Source organism: Tachysurus vachellii, chromosome 13 (assembly GCF_030014155.1).
Source record: "Tachysurus vachellii isolate PV-2020 chromosome 13, HZAU_Pvac_v1, whole genome shotgun sequence".
In the NCBI taxonomy this organism is placed as follows: Eukaryota; Metazoa; Chordata; class Actinopteri; order Siluriformes; family Bagridae; genus Tachysurus; species Tachysurus vachellii.
In genome coordinates this window covers 22,008,969-22,028,968 of record NC_083472.1, presented here as the reverse complement: position 1 = coordinate 22,028,968, position 20,000 = coordinate 22,008,969, and the positions used below count along the sequence as shown (strand labels likewise).

General features: G+C 39.3%; 1 protein-coding gene across 8 annotated transcripts in view; it reads left to right on the top strand.

The window, feature by feature from the left end:
• rapgef2b (Rap guanine nucleotide exchange factor 2b) overlaps positions 1–20,000 on the top strand; it is a 110,827-nt gene that overhangs the window by 54,718 nt on the left and 36,109 nt on the right. For 6 of the 8 annotated variants that reach the window (XM_060885299.1, XM_060885301.1, XM_060885303.1 and 3 more), the window contains 3 exons: positions 1,274–1,349; positions 3,787–3,954; positions 9,409–9,426. In XM_060885299.1, the coding sequence (XP_060741282.1) occupies positions 1,274–1,349; positions 3,787–3,954; positions 9,409–9,426 (262 nt within the window). The remainder of the gene's footprint in view (positions 1–1,273; positions 1,350–3,786; positions 3,955–9,408; positions 9,427–20,000) is intronic. The other 2 variants (XM_060885302.1, XM_060885300.1) reach the window with 1 other exon arrangement.

Genomic DNA, 20,000 nt, shown 5'->3' with positions numbered 1-20,000 from the left:
ACAGTTTGATGAGCACATAAAAGTAATCATTTTTACTACATTTGCTTAAATCGATATAAATAAATTCATTTGGAGGAAAAAAAAAAATCATGCAATTTCTAAAAGATCACACTATTACACACACTTTGGCTTTTTTTTTAAAGGCTCACCACTTAACATTTTGATAAATATCCAGTATATTTTGAGTTTATATCCAGATTGTTGTGTTGATGAGAACATGATCTGTGCTTATCGTCCTCTTTATAAAGCCTCAATGAGTAGAGCTAAAGATGGACAGATCAGTATAGAATTCAGTTGAGTTAGCATTGTGGTTGAGTTAGCACTTTACCTCCCTGTGTGTGTGTGTGTGTGTGTGTGTGTGTGTGTGTGTGTGTGTGAGGTCTGGACTTTTGTACTCTTGGTCAGCTTTTTTCCCTGTAAAAGAAAAATGCCAGGGCAGCATTTGATGTTGATGCTTTAACCAAAGAGCCGAACAAGAACAAAGACAGAAAACAAAACTTTTACTAGCAGTTAAAATAGAGACTCAACACAGATTATTATTCAGCCTGAGAGTCTTATATGTAACTGGTACCAGTGTTTAAGGAATAAAACACTTTGGAACATGCTGGTGTAGGGAAAAAACCTCTAAAATAATTAATCATGATCTGATTTTATTCATCACATGACCTAAGACGAAAAAAATAATAAATAAATAAATCACAGCTTGTCACGTCACAGAGAAACGCAACCCTTTGTCCTTAACACTGGAGACTTCTTCCTCCTTAAGAGTTTGATAAACTTCATCAAATAAACAGCCATATATACATATTTAATTTCTCTCCATTTACTGTATGGTAATGAACCGTCACTATAGCAACGCTAACATCGAGTACAGCGAGCGTATTTTAATATTTTTCGGGTTGATTTTAAGGCACGAATCCGTACCTTCTACGCTGTGTTACAATTAGCTCTACAGACGAGGTATTACACTGCGTGAGTGTGTTAGTGTTTGTGTGTATGTTTACCACGCCCTGTATTTGCGGGTTTCCCTCCGTATTTCCACTGTGGCGTTTTCTATAGTGTGTCTTATACGCCCCAGTGTGCGGCACTGTACTCCATTCATCATCCGGGATGTCGGCTGGGAGACTTTTCCAGGCTTGGGCTTAGTGGAATCTTACAGGGAAGACCAGGAACACTGTAATGTGCTACTCATGTGTGTGTTTGTGTGTGTGTGTTTATTCTCCATGTGTTCTATTCACTGGTTCTAATCTGTATGTCACTTTTTTTAATACAGTTTCGGGAAGCGTTCTGCTGGAAGTTTACGTCGCGGGTGTGAGTGCATCGTTTTGGAGCCGTCCGAAATGATCGTGGTAAGAACTTGAGAACACATACAGTATTCTGCACATCATGAACACATGATGAATGTCTGCGAGTGTTTTTTTATGTGATTGTTTATTATTTTTAGGATTATTGCTATTTGTGTTATTTGATGTTCTTTATCGCTACTTCAACCAATATAGTTAGACTAATAATTTAGCTACCAGCTTTGAAAACAATGAACTAATGTTATTTCATGAAAGCTCATTGAATAAGAGTTCTGTGTGTGTGTTTGTGTGTTTGTGTGTGTGTGTTTGTGTGTGTGTTTGTGTGTGTGTTTGTTTGTGTGTGTGTGTGTGTGTGTGTGTTTGTGTGTGTGTGTGTGTGTGTGTGTGTGTGTGTGTGTGTGTGTGTGTGTGTGTGTTAGAGAAGTCACCCCATTTAAGAAACAAACAAACGAAAAAAAACTAATGATCTTTGAATTGCAGAATTCTACATTCAGCCTGGTTTATCTTCATTTTTTACAATCCCTTCCTTGGCTGAGGGGAAAAAAGAAGGAAGCACAATAAACTAATCTCTGATGATCCTACTCATGGTGACAGTTGGCACATTACCATAGATTGTTTACATAATGTGTAGAGAAAAGGGACTCAAACACTCTGAAAATCCTTATAAATACAAGGCCACGACTTTTACTTGGCTGTTCGTCTATATCCAGACGTCAGCATAGCGTGTTATCTAATATAACCTTATATTAATTTATCTAAAGGTAGAATTTATTCTGAACAATGTAATACACTTAGAACACTTCCAAACTAAAAAAAAAAAATTAATGAGATTTGAATGAAGAATAAGAATGAATTAAATTCCAGGAGCCTTGTTGTGTTCTTGCAAGCTTCATATCTTACTTCTCATTCATGTGCACATGAAGGTAAAAACCTCTCGTCATTTTTGTTGCATCATACTGGATAACAGACCTGGTATTTTTTTCTAGTTTACACCAGAAGGGGAAAAAAGGGGAAAAAAGGATCTTTGTTTATTTATTATTTAAATTTATTGTATTATATTTTCTTTCTTTCTTTCTTTCTGTCGGTCTGTCTTTCGGTCGGTCTGTCGGTCGGTCGGTCTACACACAAAGTTTTCCAGGATACACATTAGGAGGTTTTATGCTATTGTCTATTACAATTTTACAAATATTAAAATTTTAGCCAAAATAGTAGATAACTATTAGTTTATTTAATTTTAAATAATCAGTTTAAACCTAACTGTTACATTCGATTTAAATATAAATGTTAAATCTAAAATACATATTATATAATAAATGAATAATAATTATATTATTAAATAAAAAAAGAATATAAATGTTATATGTAAATGTTAAATCCATGTTCTAAATATAAATAGAAATGTATTCTTGTCATTTTTTTTTTTTTTTTTACTTATACATATATTATAAACCCCAAGTGTCTGACTGCTATCTAAATTAGGTGAATTTATTTCTTTATTTTTTTAAAGTGAGAGGCTTTGTGCATTCGTATTAGAAAGTTGCAGCAACAGATGCTCCTCATCAGCAAGAACCCAATATTGTTACTGAGCAATTTCACCGATACAGCGCAGTCAAGCACACTTTTATCAGCTTTATTCATTCAGCTCAGGTCCAGGCACGTGCACACGGCTACCTCCAGATTGGGTTAATCTCAAAGCCGGCGCATCGTTCCCTCTGTCTGCGTTCGGCACTGAAGGAGTTCCTGCTGTTTTATTATTGGCTGTTGTGGTTCTGTAATTATGATCCCATGCAGGATATGGACAGTGCATTCACTCTCGCTCAATATATTCCCACTGCTCGGCGCTCGGCGGCGTTGCCATAGCAGCAGTTGGTAAGGTAGAAAGAGATTTGATGTGTAATCCCATCGGTGGAGGGAGTGTGAAATGGGAGGCTGCAGTGAAAGTACAGATGAAGAGGAGAGAGAGAGAGAGGGAAAGAGAGAGAGAGAGTGAGAGATGGAGACATTACAAATGTATTTAATCTCATTTCCTTCAGAGTGGTATAAGGTCACTCTGGCTCTCGCTTCCTGCATCGAAATCTCAGATCATCCTCTTGATGCTTCCGAACTGCATGTAAAAACAGGTTTATGGCAAATTGTTGTGCATTTATTCCACATGTGATGCAGATGTTCTAGTATTATAAATACATAGAGCAACATAATGTAATGGAAAAGAGCCATAGCCTACTGAAAACCCTGACCTTTGACCTTGTCCTCTCTTCCTGCTCTTCAAGAAGGATAGAAAGCACCTTCTGTGTTTTCCTCCTCTATATTTGACGTAGACTTTTGAGTCTTAGCGCACACACACATATACACACTCACACTCTTACAGACAGGCTCACACACCCATTGCTATTTTTACGCAGTGCAAGAGATGGGGAAGGGAGGGGGGAAGACGGAGAGGGAGAGAGCGAGAGAATCACTCGTCTCTCTGTTCCTCTGGCAGGTGGACTATATGGATGAGAATGAGGAGTATTTTCAGCGCCAGGCTTCACATCGCCAGTCTCGGAGGAGATTCCGCAAAATCAACCAGAAGGGTGAAAGGCAGACCATCATCGACACGGTGGAGCCGTACCAAGCTGGCAAGCCGCCCATAAGCCGCGGGTACCACACGGTGAGTACTACACAACTTTGTACACTTGCTATGTGTGTGTGTGTGTGTGTGTGCTCTCTCTTTTTGTTGCTTTGGCTTCTGGACATAGTGATGTGTGTTATCACCTTTTACATTGATCTACAGATATCACTAACTTCCATCTGTCCTATACTTATTTTTATCTGTATATTAGCTATACCTAAACATTTTCATACAGTACTTGCATACCTCTTCTTCTAAACATACAGCTCTCTGCTTCCAGTACATCATTATAAAATTATTCTTTTCTTCCTCCTCTTTTTTTTTTTTTGCTAATCGCTATTTAGCAAAAAGTGCTGAAGCGACAACTCAAAGGGGATCATTTTACCTGAGATCAGAGATTCACCATGATTATGGCATTTCAAACAAACAAAACAAAAAAATTTACAAATTAGGTCCAGATTTTGTTGGGAAGCTCAGACCAGTTGTGCACGTTACAGGATAAAATGGTCCTTCAAATGCCACCAAATGATTTCAGGATCAGTTTAATATTATCTGTTTTCTAAGGTATTAGATTTTCTCGGTTAAAATAAATAAAAAATAAAAATGTGTAGTGAACACGTTTTAAAAAGTAGCTAGTATTGCTAGCTATGTAGCATGCTAGGTTATGGTCCTATCGTAGTTGTAAAATTGATTATTATTTATGGTTCAGATAATCTTAATTTCATTTCAAAATTTAGGAATACAAACGTTTCCTTGGTGCCTTTAACGTCTCTAACGTGTTGCTATCCATTTATTAGCATTCTGATGGCTGGTTTCTGTGAAGAAATTTTGAAATAAAACCCAAAAGACCGGAAGTCTGAAAGAAATATGCAGAAAAAAACAACTTTTATACGATATAGTGCTTTTTCATTGTTATCCAATGACATTTAGTCAGTTACTTGACTGAGATAACAGATTTGCAGCGTTAGTCATCCCTCAAAAAACCAAACACATTTTTTTGGCAAGCACAGGTTGGCTGTGTACGTTTGGGAATGAAATGGCTCTTTGAGGAATTAGAATGATTTCAGGATCAATTTGACACCACCTGTTTGCTGGATTTTGAGGGGGAAAAAGCCCCCTGAAAAAGCTAGCATAGCCAGCTCTGTAATAGCGAGCTAGCTCAAAGTCATCCGTATTTTTTTTCCATTACTATATCTACAGTTAATTTAACATAATGTTGTAAGCTATTAAGTTTATTACAGTTCTAGAAACATTAAGAAACATCTTAAGTGTCTAAAGTGAAATAGTTTTATCCATTCATGTGAGGAACTTTAACATATTAATCAGAAAGACAGAAAAATCTGACAGAAAAAAGAGGAAAATTTACAACCTTCACATGAACAAATGTTTTTACACGACAATTAAACTTCTTATTCAGTCTCTAGGTTTATGCTAGTCTCAGGCTAAGCTTTTGTTCTTTGTTTCTTTGTCTTCTCCTTTTTGCTTCACCTCACACCTTCATCTTTTTTCTGTTAGGTCTTTTTTCCCCCCTCCATCTTCCTTCTGTTCTTTTTCTTACATTTCAGTGTTAATTTCTTACATATCCTGTGTACTTCTTTGTGTTCATCTAAACATGCTAGCAAACCGGAGTTACCGTTAGCATACTTAGCATTTATTTTGTATTTGTGTATTTGTAGCTCATTGTTTCTGTTTTCCTTTTTGTTTATTTTATTTCAAACCCAAGTGCTAACCATAGTAGTTGTATTTTGTGGAACATTAAGTTGTTTCTTTTCAGTTTGTTGACCTTTTACCTGTGTGACATGCTAGCTTTTTTAATCACTGTCTGAAGGACTCCTTGCTGTTGTTATGTCTGTGTATTCTCAGTAGGTCCATGTTGTGCTGGCTAAAGAGCGTCTGTGGCAGCAGTTTCTCCTCTCAATCCCCACTGTGTTTTGTGTGGCTTGTTCAAGTGTGATGCGTTGTGTGTGTTTGTGTGTGTGTGCGTGTGCTAATTCGTGTGGCGATGTGTGCACATCACTAAGCTTCAGCTTGGTGCAGGGAATATAGATAGGGATTGCAGTTAGAAGCCTTCCATGTTGATTAATCCTCTGTAGGTAGCAAAGCCCCAGAACACATCCTCTTCACAACCATCATTTGGGATTTAGTGAGGTACGGATATTTGAATAAATCTGGTAGGAAATCTTTTCAAAGCTAACAGGTAACGCAAGAACATCACTGCGGTCCGGGCAGGAGGCGACTCACTACGTAGACGACATTCAGCGTTCCCATTTGGAAAACAGCTCCCCTTAGAAATTCCTTATGTTTTATGTAAATATTATAGACAAATCTACAATTCTTTTTACCAGGTGACATTTTCTGGAAAGTTTTAGCATGTGTGTTAGAGTATTTTGTTTACAAATCTGATTGAATAGGAAGCTAGCAAACAGAAATATTTGTGTAGCTTGTGGAAACCATTTCAGTCGCTAAAACGGATAAGTGGCTTTAAGTGCGATTAAGCAAGCTACGAAATGTTGTTCAATTTTCTTCAGCACTAGAAAAAAATACTTGAAAAGGAATACTGGTCCAACATGAACCTTAACATGAAGGTTCTTCGATCATGAGCTCCAAGTAGAAATTTCTCTGAAATCTAGAAGTGTTTATCCAAAGAACCACATAGGAATCTTTCCAATGGTCTAATTTGGTAACCTTCTTAAAGTAATTCGCTTGCATGATCAATGTCCAACAAAAGTTTCATCTAAGAGGGTTCCTTCTCATGTGGAAGCAAAAACTCCATTAAATATCAATGAATACAGATAATTTATTTCAGTTTTCTTCCATTGTTTCCATTGGAGCACTAAGAAGCTTGGACTACTGGACCACACTGATGCTGGAGAAAAGTGCCGGCTAAGCTTACCTTTAATGTGCATGTTTTGCTTACAGGTCATGTTTTTTTAGCGGTTTCCTGCAGTTGTGGTATGCATATCTGAAATGAGAACTGCTTTAGGCACATTCCTTTATTTTTCCCCCACCCCCTGAATCGTTCCTTCAGAATTTCTACCGTTCCCAAAGGAAAAGCACCAACATTCCCTCACTTATCTGAGAGGGCTTTGCTCCCATACACAGGAAAACGCTTCACGTCCTAGCTCTGGCCTATCCTCAGAAACAAGGAGGCCAACTTTCTCACGACTCCAACACGTTTTGACCCAAACTGCTTGCTCCCTTTTTTGAAAGATCTGTGGGAAGCAAATGGCAGCGTAATGGTATGTTCCCAAACAAAGATCACATGCTTCTTCCACAGCCCTCGATGTGAAGTGACTATAAATGACTGGGTGGCGTTTTGACAAGAGTTTTGTGTTTGTCTTTTGGAGTTTGAGGTTTTTAAAAAAAAAATTTTAATAGAAGCTCCAAGACGTCATTGAGAAACGTCTTCACAGTAAATGCTAAAACTGCATCATAAGCTTGTAGTCATCTAGAATTGTTCTGCTTTAGGACTTTTTGGTCATTGTACAGGAGTTCAGGCTAAATTTGACGTCTCTTTTCTGGCACTAAAACAAAAGTACCACTTTACCAGCGGATTATTGCTTCAAACCTTCTGGAATCGTTACGTTTAATGCTTTAAACAGTTGGTAGATGCTTTTATCCAAAGCAGAATACAAAAGAGGTAGAATATTAAGACCTTTGCTCAAGGGTTGCGCATATATATATATATATATATATATATATATATATATATATATATGCGCAACCCTTGAGCAAAGGTCTTAATATTCTATATATATATGTGTGTGTATATATATATATATATATATATATATATATATATATATATATATATATATATATACATATATATACACACACACACACACACACACACACACACACACACACACACACACACACACACACAGACAGACTGACAGACAGACAGAACAGTGAAATTCTTTCTTCATCACTTTGGAGGTTGGGGACAGAGCGCAGGGTCTGTCAGGATTACAGTGTTTGTGGAGCAGAGAAGGTTAAGGGCCTTGTTCAGGGGCCCAACAGTGCTAGTTCTGCAGTGCTAGGGCTTAAACTCCGGTCCTCTGCTCAGCAACCCAGAGCCTTCACCACTTGAGCCACCACTGCCCCTTCTTTGGAACCCTGTCTCTCCTGGGGTTTGAAATTTTGGCACACTACTAGAATCTTAAGCAATTTAGGTACCACTTAATTGGACAAATATATTCCTTTGCCATATATGTTGTACTAGTTTGAGCACCTGGGCCTGTGCTATAGTAGCTGGTAGCTATCCATCCCTATGACCCACAGAGGACCGGTTTTATTCTAAATCTATACGATGCACCAGTGTTACTCCATTAAGGCACAATGTAAAGGAGTTCGTTTACTATTGTTCAAAATTACGCGAAGAAAGCGGTACTCTTTTAGTGCATTTAACATTTTGGTGCTTCTGACCTGGAACGATATGCATAGCTATAATACACTATCCTGTACGGTCCTCTGGCAGACTGCATATTACTATTACTATATAAATTTTATAAACCTGAAAACATAAAGACAGTTTGTGCTACTGGGAAATAAAGCAGTTTCCGCCCTAGTTCATAGTTTGCGTATAAAATATGTTCATGCACCAGATGTCAGGGTGGGGTTTTATTAAAATACGTTTAATTAAATTACCCAATGCTAGCTTAATACCTAATGACCTTTTGACCAGAACTTCTGCTACATCTCCGAAGAGACGCTCAATGATTATTGCTTTGATTCTAACTTGATCCTTTAATCACCAGAAGCGGTGCTTGGACCCATCGTTTGCGTTTAACGTGTGGAGCAAGATGACATTCAGAAACATAAGGTGGACATAAAATGCAAATCTTATAGTGATCCCAGTATACTGTAGTGCGGCATAGGAAAGATCAGCCGAACGGGTGAAATCGTGGTATTACGTTGTGACGGATGTGAGCTGAACACATCGTTTGGAGAGGAGAGTTGTGTTTTGTGTGGAATGTACTAGCCAGCTCACACTTAGTGCCTTGTGTTGGGATGAAAATCAGCGCCATTACGTTCTCTCCGCCAATCTCCAAGCTAATCAGTGTTGATTGTTCAGTATCCGTAGCGAACAGCATAGTGGCACCATTTAGAGCCAGGATTACTGGGTAATTTACTACAGCTTCATGCTACTGAAAACAACCATGCCTGTTTATAATTTAGGTTTGGCTCAGCCTTAGGTTTTTTTTCCTATGTGCTTTATGTTTCATGGCTGTGTGTGTGTGCGTTTGTGTGTGTGTGTCCTGAGCCGCCCTCTGTTGTCCCAATACACCCATGTCTGACAGAGGTAACCAAGCCTTTCAGAGGAGTGTGTCCCTCGCCTCATACCGTACTATGACTTGCAAAGTGCCTTCCAGCATCTGTGTGTGTGTGTGTGTGTGTGTGTGTGCTGAATAACGCTCTCTCCTGCTTATAACAGTCGTCTTCTCTGCTTCTCTCCTCCGCTCTCATCTCGTTCTGGCTCCTCCTCAGGAATGCGTTAAAGCTCAGGTATTGTACTTATTCCCTGTTTCTCTGTAAGAGTGTGTGTGTCTGTGATGTGTGAGAGAGAGAGAAAGAAAGAAAGAAAGCGAGTGCACCTGTTCTTGCCTGCTGTGCTCTATATGACTGTCTGGTAATGATATTCTCAAGGTAATTTGTGCATTCATAACAACTCGGGTTGTGAACGTGTCATTAATTAGGTGTGTGTGTCCTGTACCTGCTGTCCTACAGAATATTTACACCTTATATATTTAGATTTACCCATCTTGATATTTTGTAGTTGTGTGTGGTGTGTGTTAAGCACCTTTTAATCTGTGTGACCTGCCCTAAAGCTCCAGTGAAGCTGATGCAGCATTAGCCTAGCATGCACACACACACACACACACACACCCCAATCCTCTGCACACTCGCTGCTGGCTATCTTTTTACGTCTGATCTAATCGCACACGCTGAACGCATCATTAGCAAATTATAACCAGCGACCGAACTGTTTACGATCATTTTGATGATGGAGTCTGATAAAGATCTAGATCTGTAGATACAAGCCTAGCAGTGAAGCGTGTGTGTGTGTGTGTGTGTGTGTGTGTGTGTGTGTGTGCTTAAGCTCATATTGACTGCTGAATGCCTACACCATCTTCTTCACTCCTCACTGAATGTAATTACTGTATAAAAAAATGGGAGTATCGGCTCTGCAGATCCAGCGGCTGTGTTGATACTTTGTGTGTGTGTGTGTGTGTGTGTGTGAGAGAGAGAGAGAGAGAGAGAGAGAGAGAGAGAGAGAGAGAGAGAGAGACTTGTCAGGTGTTCTTGTGAAGAGCCGGCTCTATTTTTAGACCATGTCCCTGTAATTGGTGCTGGTGCAGCTTTGGGAGACAGAAAAAAAGGCCTGTTTTAAAAGATTTGTAGTGCACATGCAAACATGCGCGCACACACACACACACACACACACACACACACACACACACACACACACACACACACAGAGATATACTGCAAGTCACAGCAGAGGGATTCATCTATAAAGATGTTACGAGAAGTGTGTGGTTTATCTTCTCTTTTCTGTCTAATTTCTCTTAACTATAATCAGACTTTTCTGGCTCTGAAATAAGCTCCGCCCACCACCCGGTCTGAGCTCCTAAAAAAAGCAATCACGAAGGATAAAATAGGGCAACAAGAAATAGTTTAAAATAGTAATTGTACTTGCTGTTTAGTGCAGTGTTTTCTTACAATTTTAGGGTGTAGATCTGCATAGATTCTGAAATACTGCACTAAAAATAATCGAGAATTCTAATACAACTGACTTTGATGTAATGACTACAGTTCAGGATAGGATTGATCCAGTGATCTAGAAATTATGCATGCAGTACAATTCTAGGTAATAATTTCTCTCAGTTGTTTGCAAAGCAGTAAAATAGTCCCAGGCAACGAGATTACTTTGTACGTATGGTCTTTATCTCGTCGCAGCAAACAATAGAAATAACAGCAGAAACTTTGGAGAATATTCTGTCGGCACGTTAGAAATATATTAAAGCTTCTGAAAGCAATTTTGTTGTCTCATTTCCAGCCCTGTGGGAGCTTCGTTTCACTTAGTGTATTACTTTAGACCCAGACATTCCACATAAACACCACAAAATTGTTTTACAACACTGTGAGTTGAGGGGAAATATGTCCGCTGAGAAAGAACATTGTCTCTTGTGCTTAACTCCCTCCGTCAGTAAGGAAATCCTTTTCTGCAGACAGGAAGTGCATAAACAAGGGTGTGGAATCCGACATGGTTGTGGTGACCTCTAGCAGGTAGTGTGAGAAAAGCAGATGCTCCATGAAGTATTTACCCAAACCTTCTATACTGTGCGTTAATGTTCGTGTTGGTTGATCCGAATTTCTCAGAACTTATTGAAAGCACGATCGGATCAGCGAGGCCTCGTGACGTCGACTCGAGCAGGTGTTAATTATCTGTACTGTACCGCTGCTTCGAAAGCTTACGGCGGTAAACTGCACAAAACGAGAAAAAAGGAAGAAATTAAGGGGGGATTAAGGGAAGGAAGGAAAGAAAGGGAGGGAAGAAAGGAAGGAAGGAAGAAAGGATTAAGGGAGAGAAGGAAGGGAAGAAGGAAGGAAGGAAGGGAGGAAGGAAGCAATGATTGAGGGAAAGGAGGACTGAGGGAAGGGAGGAAGGATGGAAGGATGTGAGATGGAAATTGAGGGAAGGAAGGAAGGGAGGAAGTTGGGAAGGAATGAAGGGAGCAAGGTAGATAAGAAGATAGGTGGGTAGGAGGGAAGGGAAGAAGGAAGGAAGGGAGGAAGGAAGCAATGGTTGAGGGAAAGAAGGAAAGGAGGACTGAGGGAAGGGAGGAAGGATGGAAGGATGTGACATGGAAATTGAGGGAAGGGAGGAAGGTAGATAAGAAGATAGGTGGGTAGGAGGGAAGGAAAATAGGAAGAAGTGAAGGAATGAAGATAAGAAGATAGGTGGGTAGGAAGGAAGGACAGAAGATATGAATGAAGGAAAATCTGGATTGAAAGGAAGGAGGATTGGAGGGGAAGGAAAGTAAAGATCAAGGAAGAAAATAGAAAGGATGGAAATAGGGAAGGAATAAAGGGATGAACAATAAGGTTATATAGGAAGGAAGATAGGAAGTGAGATAGGAAGCAAAGACAGAAGCCAGGAAAACCAACAAGCAGACAAATAAGCGAAGAAAGAAACAAGAAAAAACTCATCACCAAACAAACAACCAGAGAATTGAGGCAGAAAATTGTTTCCACTGTAATTCTTAATATTCCAAATATAAAAATGAAAGAAAGTGAACAATCAAGCAAAGAAGAATAAAAATGAACATGGAAACAAGCAAGTAAACAATAATAATAATAATAATAATAATAATAATAATAATAATAACTAGATTTGTAAAGTTCGTCGCAACAAACTTTGATGTTGGCTTTGACGAGGCAAGTATTAGCAAAGGCCGGTGCTTTTTGGAGGCGAGTGGACATAAGGGTCAGTGTTACTTTTGGAGGCAAGTGGACATACAACTTGTGAAATCTAGTGGAGCGCTAGGGTGCCAAAACATTTGGAGGCAAGTGGAGACGAGCATGTGACGTCATCAGAATACCCGTGAGGAAGTTCCCCTCATTGTTCTGAGTGTTTTGATATGTCACATGTCCATGTTGTAAAAAGTTTTTTGATTTTGCATATATTGGGGGCGGGGCTGCGGCACAACCGGAAGGCCAGTCGGTACACCAATGTAAAAGTTTGTTCAGAGTATCACCCTAAAGGAGCTGGCCGAGTTTGGTGTAGATAGTTCGAAAGCTTGCCGAGTTATAAACCTCCAAATTTATAATGGGAGTCTATGGGGAAAAAAGGCCACTTTGAGACCCGGTACCGGAAGTACCGGTACTCGGATCGCTTAGAAAAGTTATAGCAACAAACTTCAGATCAGGATCTATAACATATCCGAATATCCGGTGCAGTTACTCTTGATAAATTTTTGTCTAAGCTTAAATAGGAAAACAGAATGTTGGCTTCTACAAAGCCAACATAATAATAATGAGTGAAGCCCATATTATCCATCCCTAATATTTCACATGAGAAAATGAGAAGGAAAAAACAGAAAGAAACACAAAACCAATATTTGTTTGTTATATTTAGTTATAATTTTACATTTAATCATAATGTGAATGAAAAGGTGTGTGAGAGAACAAAAAGAAAAGTAATAATAAATAAAAACAAACAAACAAATAAATAAATAAATAAATGAAATTGCTCGGTGAACTAATTATTCAATTAATTAATCTAATTATTATTATTTTTTTAAAAAAAGCAAAGAACTACAGGAGTAATATATGAATATATAATACCTAAGATGTAAAACTCGCATTTTATAAATTTCATACATGAATTAATCTTCAGTGGAGTTGTGTACGTGATCACGAACCGTGTTCCTACAGATCAGTTCCAGCTGTAATCCTGAAGAACCGGAGGCAGGTGTGCTGGAGGTGAACAGCAGTAAGCCAGGAGTTCTGTAGGATCTACAAGAACAAGGTTGCTGATGGGAATTTTAGACCAGTCGATGATTCATTTCCTGCCAGACGGTTGTGCTGTTTGGCATCTGGCATTGACACGCTGGATGTTTCTTTCAACATCCTTTAAAGCTTTGAGTGTTGAGGCTGTTACACACTTAGTACCTTTTATTATATTAGGATTTGTCATAAATAAGCGGCTTCATTCATGCCCGTAGGGAGAGAAGAGTGCGGCTTTTAAAATGCTAATGGAACAATCTGAAAGAATTTGAGTCAGTGTTTATTCTGTCTGAGGTTCTGACATTTTGTCTTGTCTGATGCTTTCGCTGTTCTCTCTTTTTTTTTTTATACTTGTCTTCTTATTAAACAGTTTGATTCAAGGCCTGTCTTTTAGCTTAAGTGTATTTGGCCTCGTATGGTGGTTTTTAAAGGAATTGTTCAGGTCTAATTTTCCTTCTTGGCCCCAAGTGGGTTCAGTCAGCCTGGGCAATTTTGTCCAGTACAGGATGATATTCTTGCTCATAGTCAGCAATTTTTGAACAACAAAATATTCTTTCATGTAAGGAGCATCACCTCGGGGATGGTGTGACTGAAGATTTCTGACACAATTTTCCTTCTATTGTACCAGATACAGTAAGTGAGACGTAGCATTTTTGGTATCTAATGCAACGTTGGTTGCTAACTGGAACTTAAAACACCTAAAGTGCTTTGGTTTAACCCTTCTGCAGACCTCAACTGCATTCCTATGCATATTAGGAGCGCCGAGTCAAGTTGACCTTGTCTGTTTTGACTGCTTATGTAAAATAAAGTATATATGATAGCCTTTTTTCACCTTTTTAGTCTAACTTGTTTCCAACATATTAACATATATTTTGCAAATTATTTTTGTAATATTTGGTATAATAAACCTCCTTAATATGCAAAAATGCCTCATTTTCTAGTAAAAAAAAACAGAAATTTTGAATTATTTTCACTATAGAGGCAAAAAAGTTAATGCACTATTACAGGCTGGTATATTTCAAAGCCAGGGGATTGTTTTGAAACCATTTTGACCATTTTTAATGTCAGCAAATAATAAAACCTGTTTTTTCCAGGCCAAATTGACTTATATGCTTATAAATCAGAATGCAATGCCGTGTGTGTGTGTGTGTGTGTGTGTGTGTGTGTGTGTGTGTGTGTGTGTGTGTGTGTGTGTGTGTGTGTGTGTAGCCTCATTTCGGTAGATCATATTTTGCCCTCTGCTAGGCAAAGGCATATCAAAAGTGCGAAATATTTACAAATATGTAGCTTTTTTTTTCTGGAGGCCTAATGAAATGCAATGCCCTATTTGTGTGTGTGTGTGGAGTGTGAGTGTGTGTGTTAGTGGTCATTTTATGTGTGCATTTTTGTGTCTGTATGCCTGTTCATTGCGCTGAAAAGGGCAAAAGTGTGACCTATTGCCCCACTAAATGTGGCCGGGTCAAGTTGGCCCTGGATGACTTAAGGAGGAAAGTGTTGATTTTATGAACACATAAGTTCAACGAAAATAGACAAAATTAATTTTACTTGCAAAGTTCATAATTTGGAACAATCCTGGAAGATTTCAGACAAATATCTGGAAGGAAACCCAAGTTATGACACATTAAACTTTTCAGCCGGGTCAGATTGACCCGAGGTCTGCAGAAGGGTTAAAGGGATTAACCGAATACAAGAGGTGCTTGGCCCCCTTTCATTTACCAGAATAGTTCAGCTCCAGTTTCATTTTTATTTGCCCCAAATGTAAGTCGGTTATGGTGTCCGGTGCAACATATTTTGCCCCATATATAGTCAGTGCAATGAGTCCAAAGAACTTAGCACATTTTGCTTGCCCCTTTTAATTTAAGGTCAGCACAGTTTCCTTTCCTTTGCCCCAAATATTCATTCAGTCAAGGCATTTTAGTGGCCAGTGCAAAATTGTATGCAGGCCCATACTGTAATTAGCAAAATTTGGACACCAAGTGTGCTTTGGTTCAATGGGATTAACCTAATAGAAGAAGTGTTTGGCCCCCTTTTATTTGCCAGAATACTTCAAACTCCAGTTTCACTTTTTTTTCCCCCCAAATGTAAGTCACCTCAGGCAGTTTTTATATACAGTGCAACATCTTTTGTGCCAAACATAGTAAGTGAGTATTACTATACCATATCTGGTATACATTGAATCATGGCACGTTTGCTTATAGCTAGCAAAATTTGGACGCAAAAGTTTCCAAGGAGCGCTTAGCCATTTTTCAGTTCTCAGAATATTTCAACCCCTGTTTCTCTTCTTTTGCCTCATATTAAAGGAACTTTTTGTACCCAGGGCAAAATGTTATATACTGGATGATGTCAGTCTACGATCTAGTTTGTGTGGATTCAACGATCGAGCGTACGTATATACAGTAGCTTCACCACATCTCGACAATTATTTGCGTATCTGGACTGTATCTTGATAAAAATTTAATCACATGGATATAGACTTGTATTTAAACGCATCACCAGATGGGAAACGGAATTCTGTTTACTGTATCATGTGCGAATATGCAAATGAGCTCTTAATATTCATTTGTCTTTTAGCAATGTTCCTGATTTTCAGCTCTTTTATGCAAAAGATGTTTGCTGCATCATAAATCTTGCAAATGTTCAGCGCTCCTACTTCAGAAGTCATGGACCGAACGCGTTTTGATGTAATATCGTGAGACGTTAATGTTTCGGATGCGTAATGTGGCTCGGAGAGACGGATGTATTCACACTTCTATCACATCTGGCTAAGATGGTTTATGTCATTTGGTTGTACATCTGTTTTAGATACATCTCGGGTACATTTACGGTATTTCAGAAGGATTTTAATCCAAGCTCCTGCATATTCTTTTGGATGTAGATGTACAGATTATAATTGTCTTTGATAAGGACAATTGATGTCCTTGATGAAAAATAGACCCAATTAACACCGATTTCGTTAAATTACAATTAAATGAAATGGAACATATATGGCATATAGGGAAGCTACGATGGCAAATTGCAATAGGAGCATAAATATACAAAATATAGATGTAGTATCTTGATACACTGGTTATACGGTGATTAAAGCTGTATATGGTACAGTGATGTGGGATGAATGGAAGGATGCATATGGATATAGAATAGAAGTCTAAATATATCACATCTACATTACAGCACAGTGAAATACTTTCTTTATACTTTGGAGGTTGGGGTCAGAGTACAGGGTCAGCCATGATACAGCCCCCCTGGAGCAGAGAGGGTTAAGGGCCTTGCTCGAGGGGCCCAACAGTGGCAGCTTGGACCCTGATTTTCCAGTCAACAACCCAGAGCTTTAACCACTTGAGCTACCAATGCCCTAAATCTTATATAAGGGTAAAGTGCAAAAATGTGCATGTAATGCAAAAGCCCAGACTTTTTTTTTTGGACTTGCGTCCTATTTGCTGAACCCTGCAGGAAGAAGCTCCTCCTCATCCTCTCTGTATCATCTTGCATCTAGGCCCAAGTCTTAAAGTACCAATAATTACCAGAGCACCAATAATTCACCTCTCTTATTGTTCCAACCTACTACAAAAGTTTGATTGGTCATCTGACCATGATCAGAAATCCATGATCCAATTCCATATATAGTTTCGATGGTCTTCAGGCTCAATTTGTGACCGGTTAAGGTGGATTTGTCTGCATGTTTATGCACAAATCTACTGAAAATGCTCACCAGTCCATTAGGTGGTTATAGCACGGTATGTTATAAACTGCAATAACCGATTTCCAGATTCTTACAAATTGGAAATGATCCCATCTAAGTGCTAGGTGTGGGCGGGGCTACAGAGATCCGGTTATATAACAAATCATTTAATAGTCATTTTGTTTTTATTTTCAGCAGTATGATTAAAACAATGTTAAATAAAATGCTGAAATCGGGCTTCTATATCGACGACAGTATTGTATTATGGTGCAATGGTTTGTACTGTACAGTATGTGTGTTTCACGTGCAGCTTCTTGATGTCTTTTGTGTTTACCTCATTTGCTCCCTAGCTTTTTTTTTTCCCTCTAGCTGTCCTTAGCTTAATGTATTCCTTTGTTTACCTCATCATTTGTTTCTCATGTATTTCTTATTACTATGTCATAGTCTTCTTATAACGTATTGATCTGTTAGTGGAATTTACTTTTCTGCTCGTTATTAATGGACCTTGTGAAGCTTTAGATACTTCGAGCCATCATGTGTGTATCCGCTCCTATTTTTCTTTCGTTGCATGTGTGTTTATTGTGTCATGTATCGCCGCTGCACTAATGATGAGCCCCTGATAGCTCTCATGCTACGCCTCAGAGATCACATACGGTCATGTGATCGGTCAAAGCCCACGTTTATAAACCTGCCGAACAAGAGCGGGCCAGACCTAATGCTGAAATAGTGTTCGTTCGATTATTTTTCACGTCCTAGAAATGATAAAGCCTCGCAAATAAAATCTAGTAGTGAAGCACTGATACCTAACATTTATTTTCAGCGCTGCGTCGATGATGTATCTGATGTCAATTTAATTCCCAGCAGTCATTCCTGGAAAGCCTTGCGGGTAATAGCAGGCTGTCCCTGGATGGCACCCGGTTGCCGCGGTGACGTAATGATGCCGGATGCACCCCCACGGCAGCTGGTGGTTGCCAGGGCGACGGTGCTCGCCGGCCTCGTTTGTCAGGAATTACATCATCGTAGGATGATGTCATCGTAGTAGTGTATTCCCAGAGTGATGTGGGAGGCGTGCCAAAATGGATCTCTTTAATGGCTATCTGATGTCTACTAACCCAGATCAGACACACACACACGTACACACACACACACACGCACACACACACTCACACACACTTTCCATGCGAGGTACTACACTAAGCACTCACCCGATCATAAAGATAGCTGTACCGTTGTTGTACTCCATTTAGCCATAAATAACCATCGACATCCAGCCTTTCTCATCCTTCCAGACATGCTTATTAGTTTTATTTTTTTTCCATTTATTGCTACAGTCAGTGCTCAAGCCATATATAAGCATCATATCTCAGATTTATTATATTCTCATATATCTTCTGTTTTATACTCTTGCACCTTAAGTCACATTGATCTGCAAATCTGGCCTCCATTAGTGAAGCGCGTCCCGAGTTCGGCGTCCTTACTGTAATATTTACACCGTGCACTTGTGTTTGATTTTCAATTCTCTCATAAAGATGTCATGGGTGAATATATTGTGCTTCCCGTCGGCCGGTAAAACGCAGCCTGATTGATCTCCAGTGTTAATGAGGCCGTGTTTAGCCGGCGTAAGTCAAGCGGACAGACACGGCCTTTATCTATTGTTCCCTTCTTCCTTTGTTATTTAAAAGCTTGCCTGTGTTATCATATCAGGGGTAAAGAGGCGAGACGGCACATCAGGGCTTTTTCTCTATCTGAAAACAAGAGCCTCCTGAGGGAATAGTGCACTTTGTGTGTGTGTGTGTGTGTGTGTGTGTGTGTGTGTGTGTGTGTGTGTGTGTGTGTAGGAGGGGTTCACGGGACACATGCCTTGAATGAAGCGCAGATGACAATGTCTGATCTCTTGATTAATGGCTGTGATTTGGCAGAGTGAAAGTGGTAGACTGACTGTGTGTGTGTGTGTGTGTGTGTGTACTCTCTGCCATCATCAGAGCATCAAGGGGTCGTGTGTGGGCGGCACAGATGCTGAGCTGCCACGGGGGGCGACCTGTGTGTGGTCACGTGTGTATACGTGTGTGTCCACATTTATATGTTTTGGGAAATGGATTGACAGTGTTGTCATGGAAACCACTATATTCTTATACGACATCCAGTCTGTAGTCCCTAGTAGATCCATCTGACCATCTTTTCTCTTTCTTTTGACACCTCTCTCTCTCTCTCTCTCTCTCTCTCTCTCTTTCACACTTTCAGTGTCTCCTCTTCGATTTCTTCTTCTTTGTTTATTCCGATCACTCGTTTTCATCTCTCTTTTTGTTACCGTTATCCCTTGTTCTGTCAATCTCTCTTTTCCTTTCTAATCTCTCTTTATACAAGAAAACTTTATTCAGTACGTCTCTACTCTCACTTCAATCTCTACTTGTTCTATATTCTAGTATATTCTATTTCTATTACTTTCTCTATCTTTTTCTCTGTGTCTCTTTCGATAAATCACCCTCTCATTTTCTTTCTTTCTTTCGTTCTTTCTTTCTTTCTTTCTCTCTCTCCCCATCTTCTTTCGTTCCTCCTCCCCTTCCTATCATTGCATTACTCTTTAAAACAGTCTCTTCCTATGTCATTCCTGCTGTCTCTTTCTCTTCTCCCATTCCGTCTCTCACTCCATTTTCCACCTCTCTCTTTTTTCCTTTTTTTATTTCTTCATTTCTTTTCTCTTTCTGCACTCATTCTGTCCTGCTCTTTTTTACTTTCAGCATCTCAACATCTTTTACTCGCACTTGCATTCTCTTTTGCACTCCTCCTTTCCTTCCAATCCGTCCAGGAAATGGCTGTACTCCACGGTTGCCATGCCAACTGCCTGCAGCCCGGGTGGTGTGCGGCGGGAAGCGTGATAATGACATTA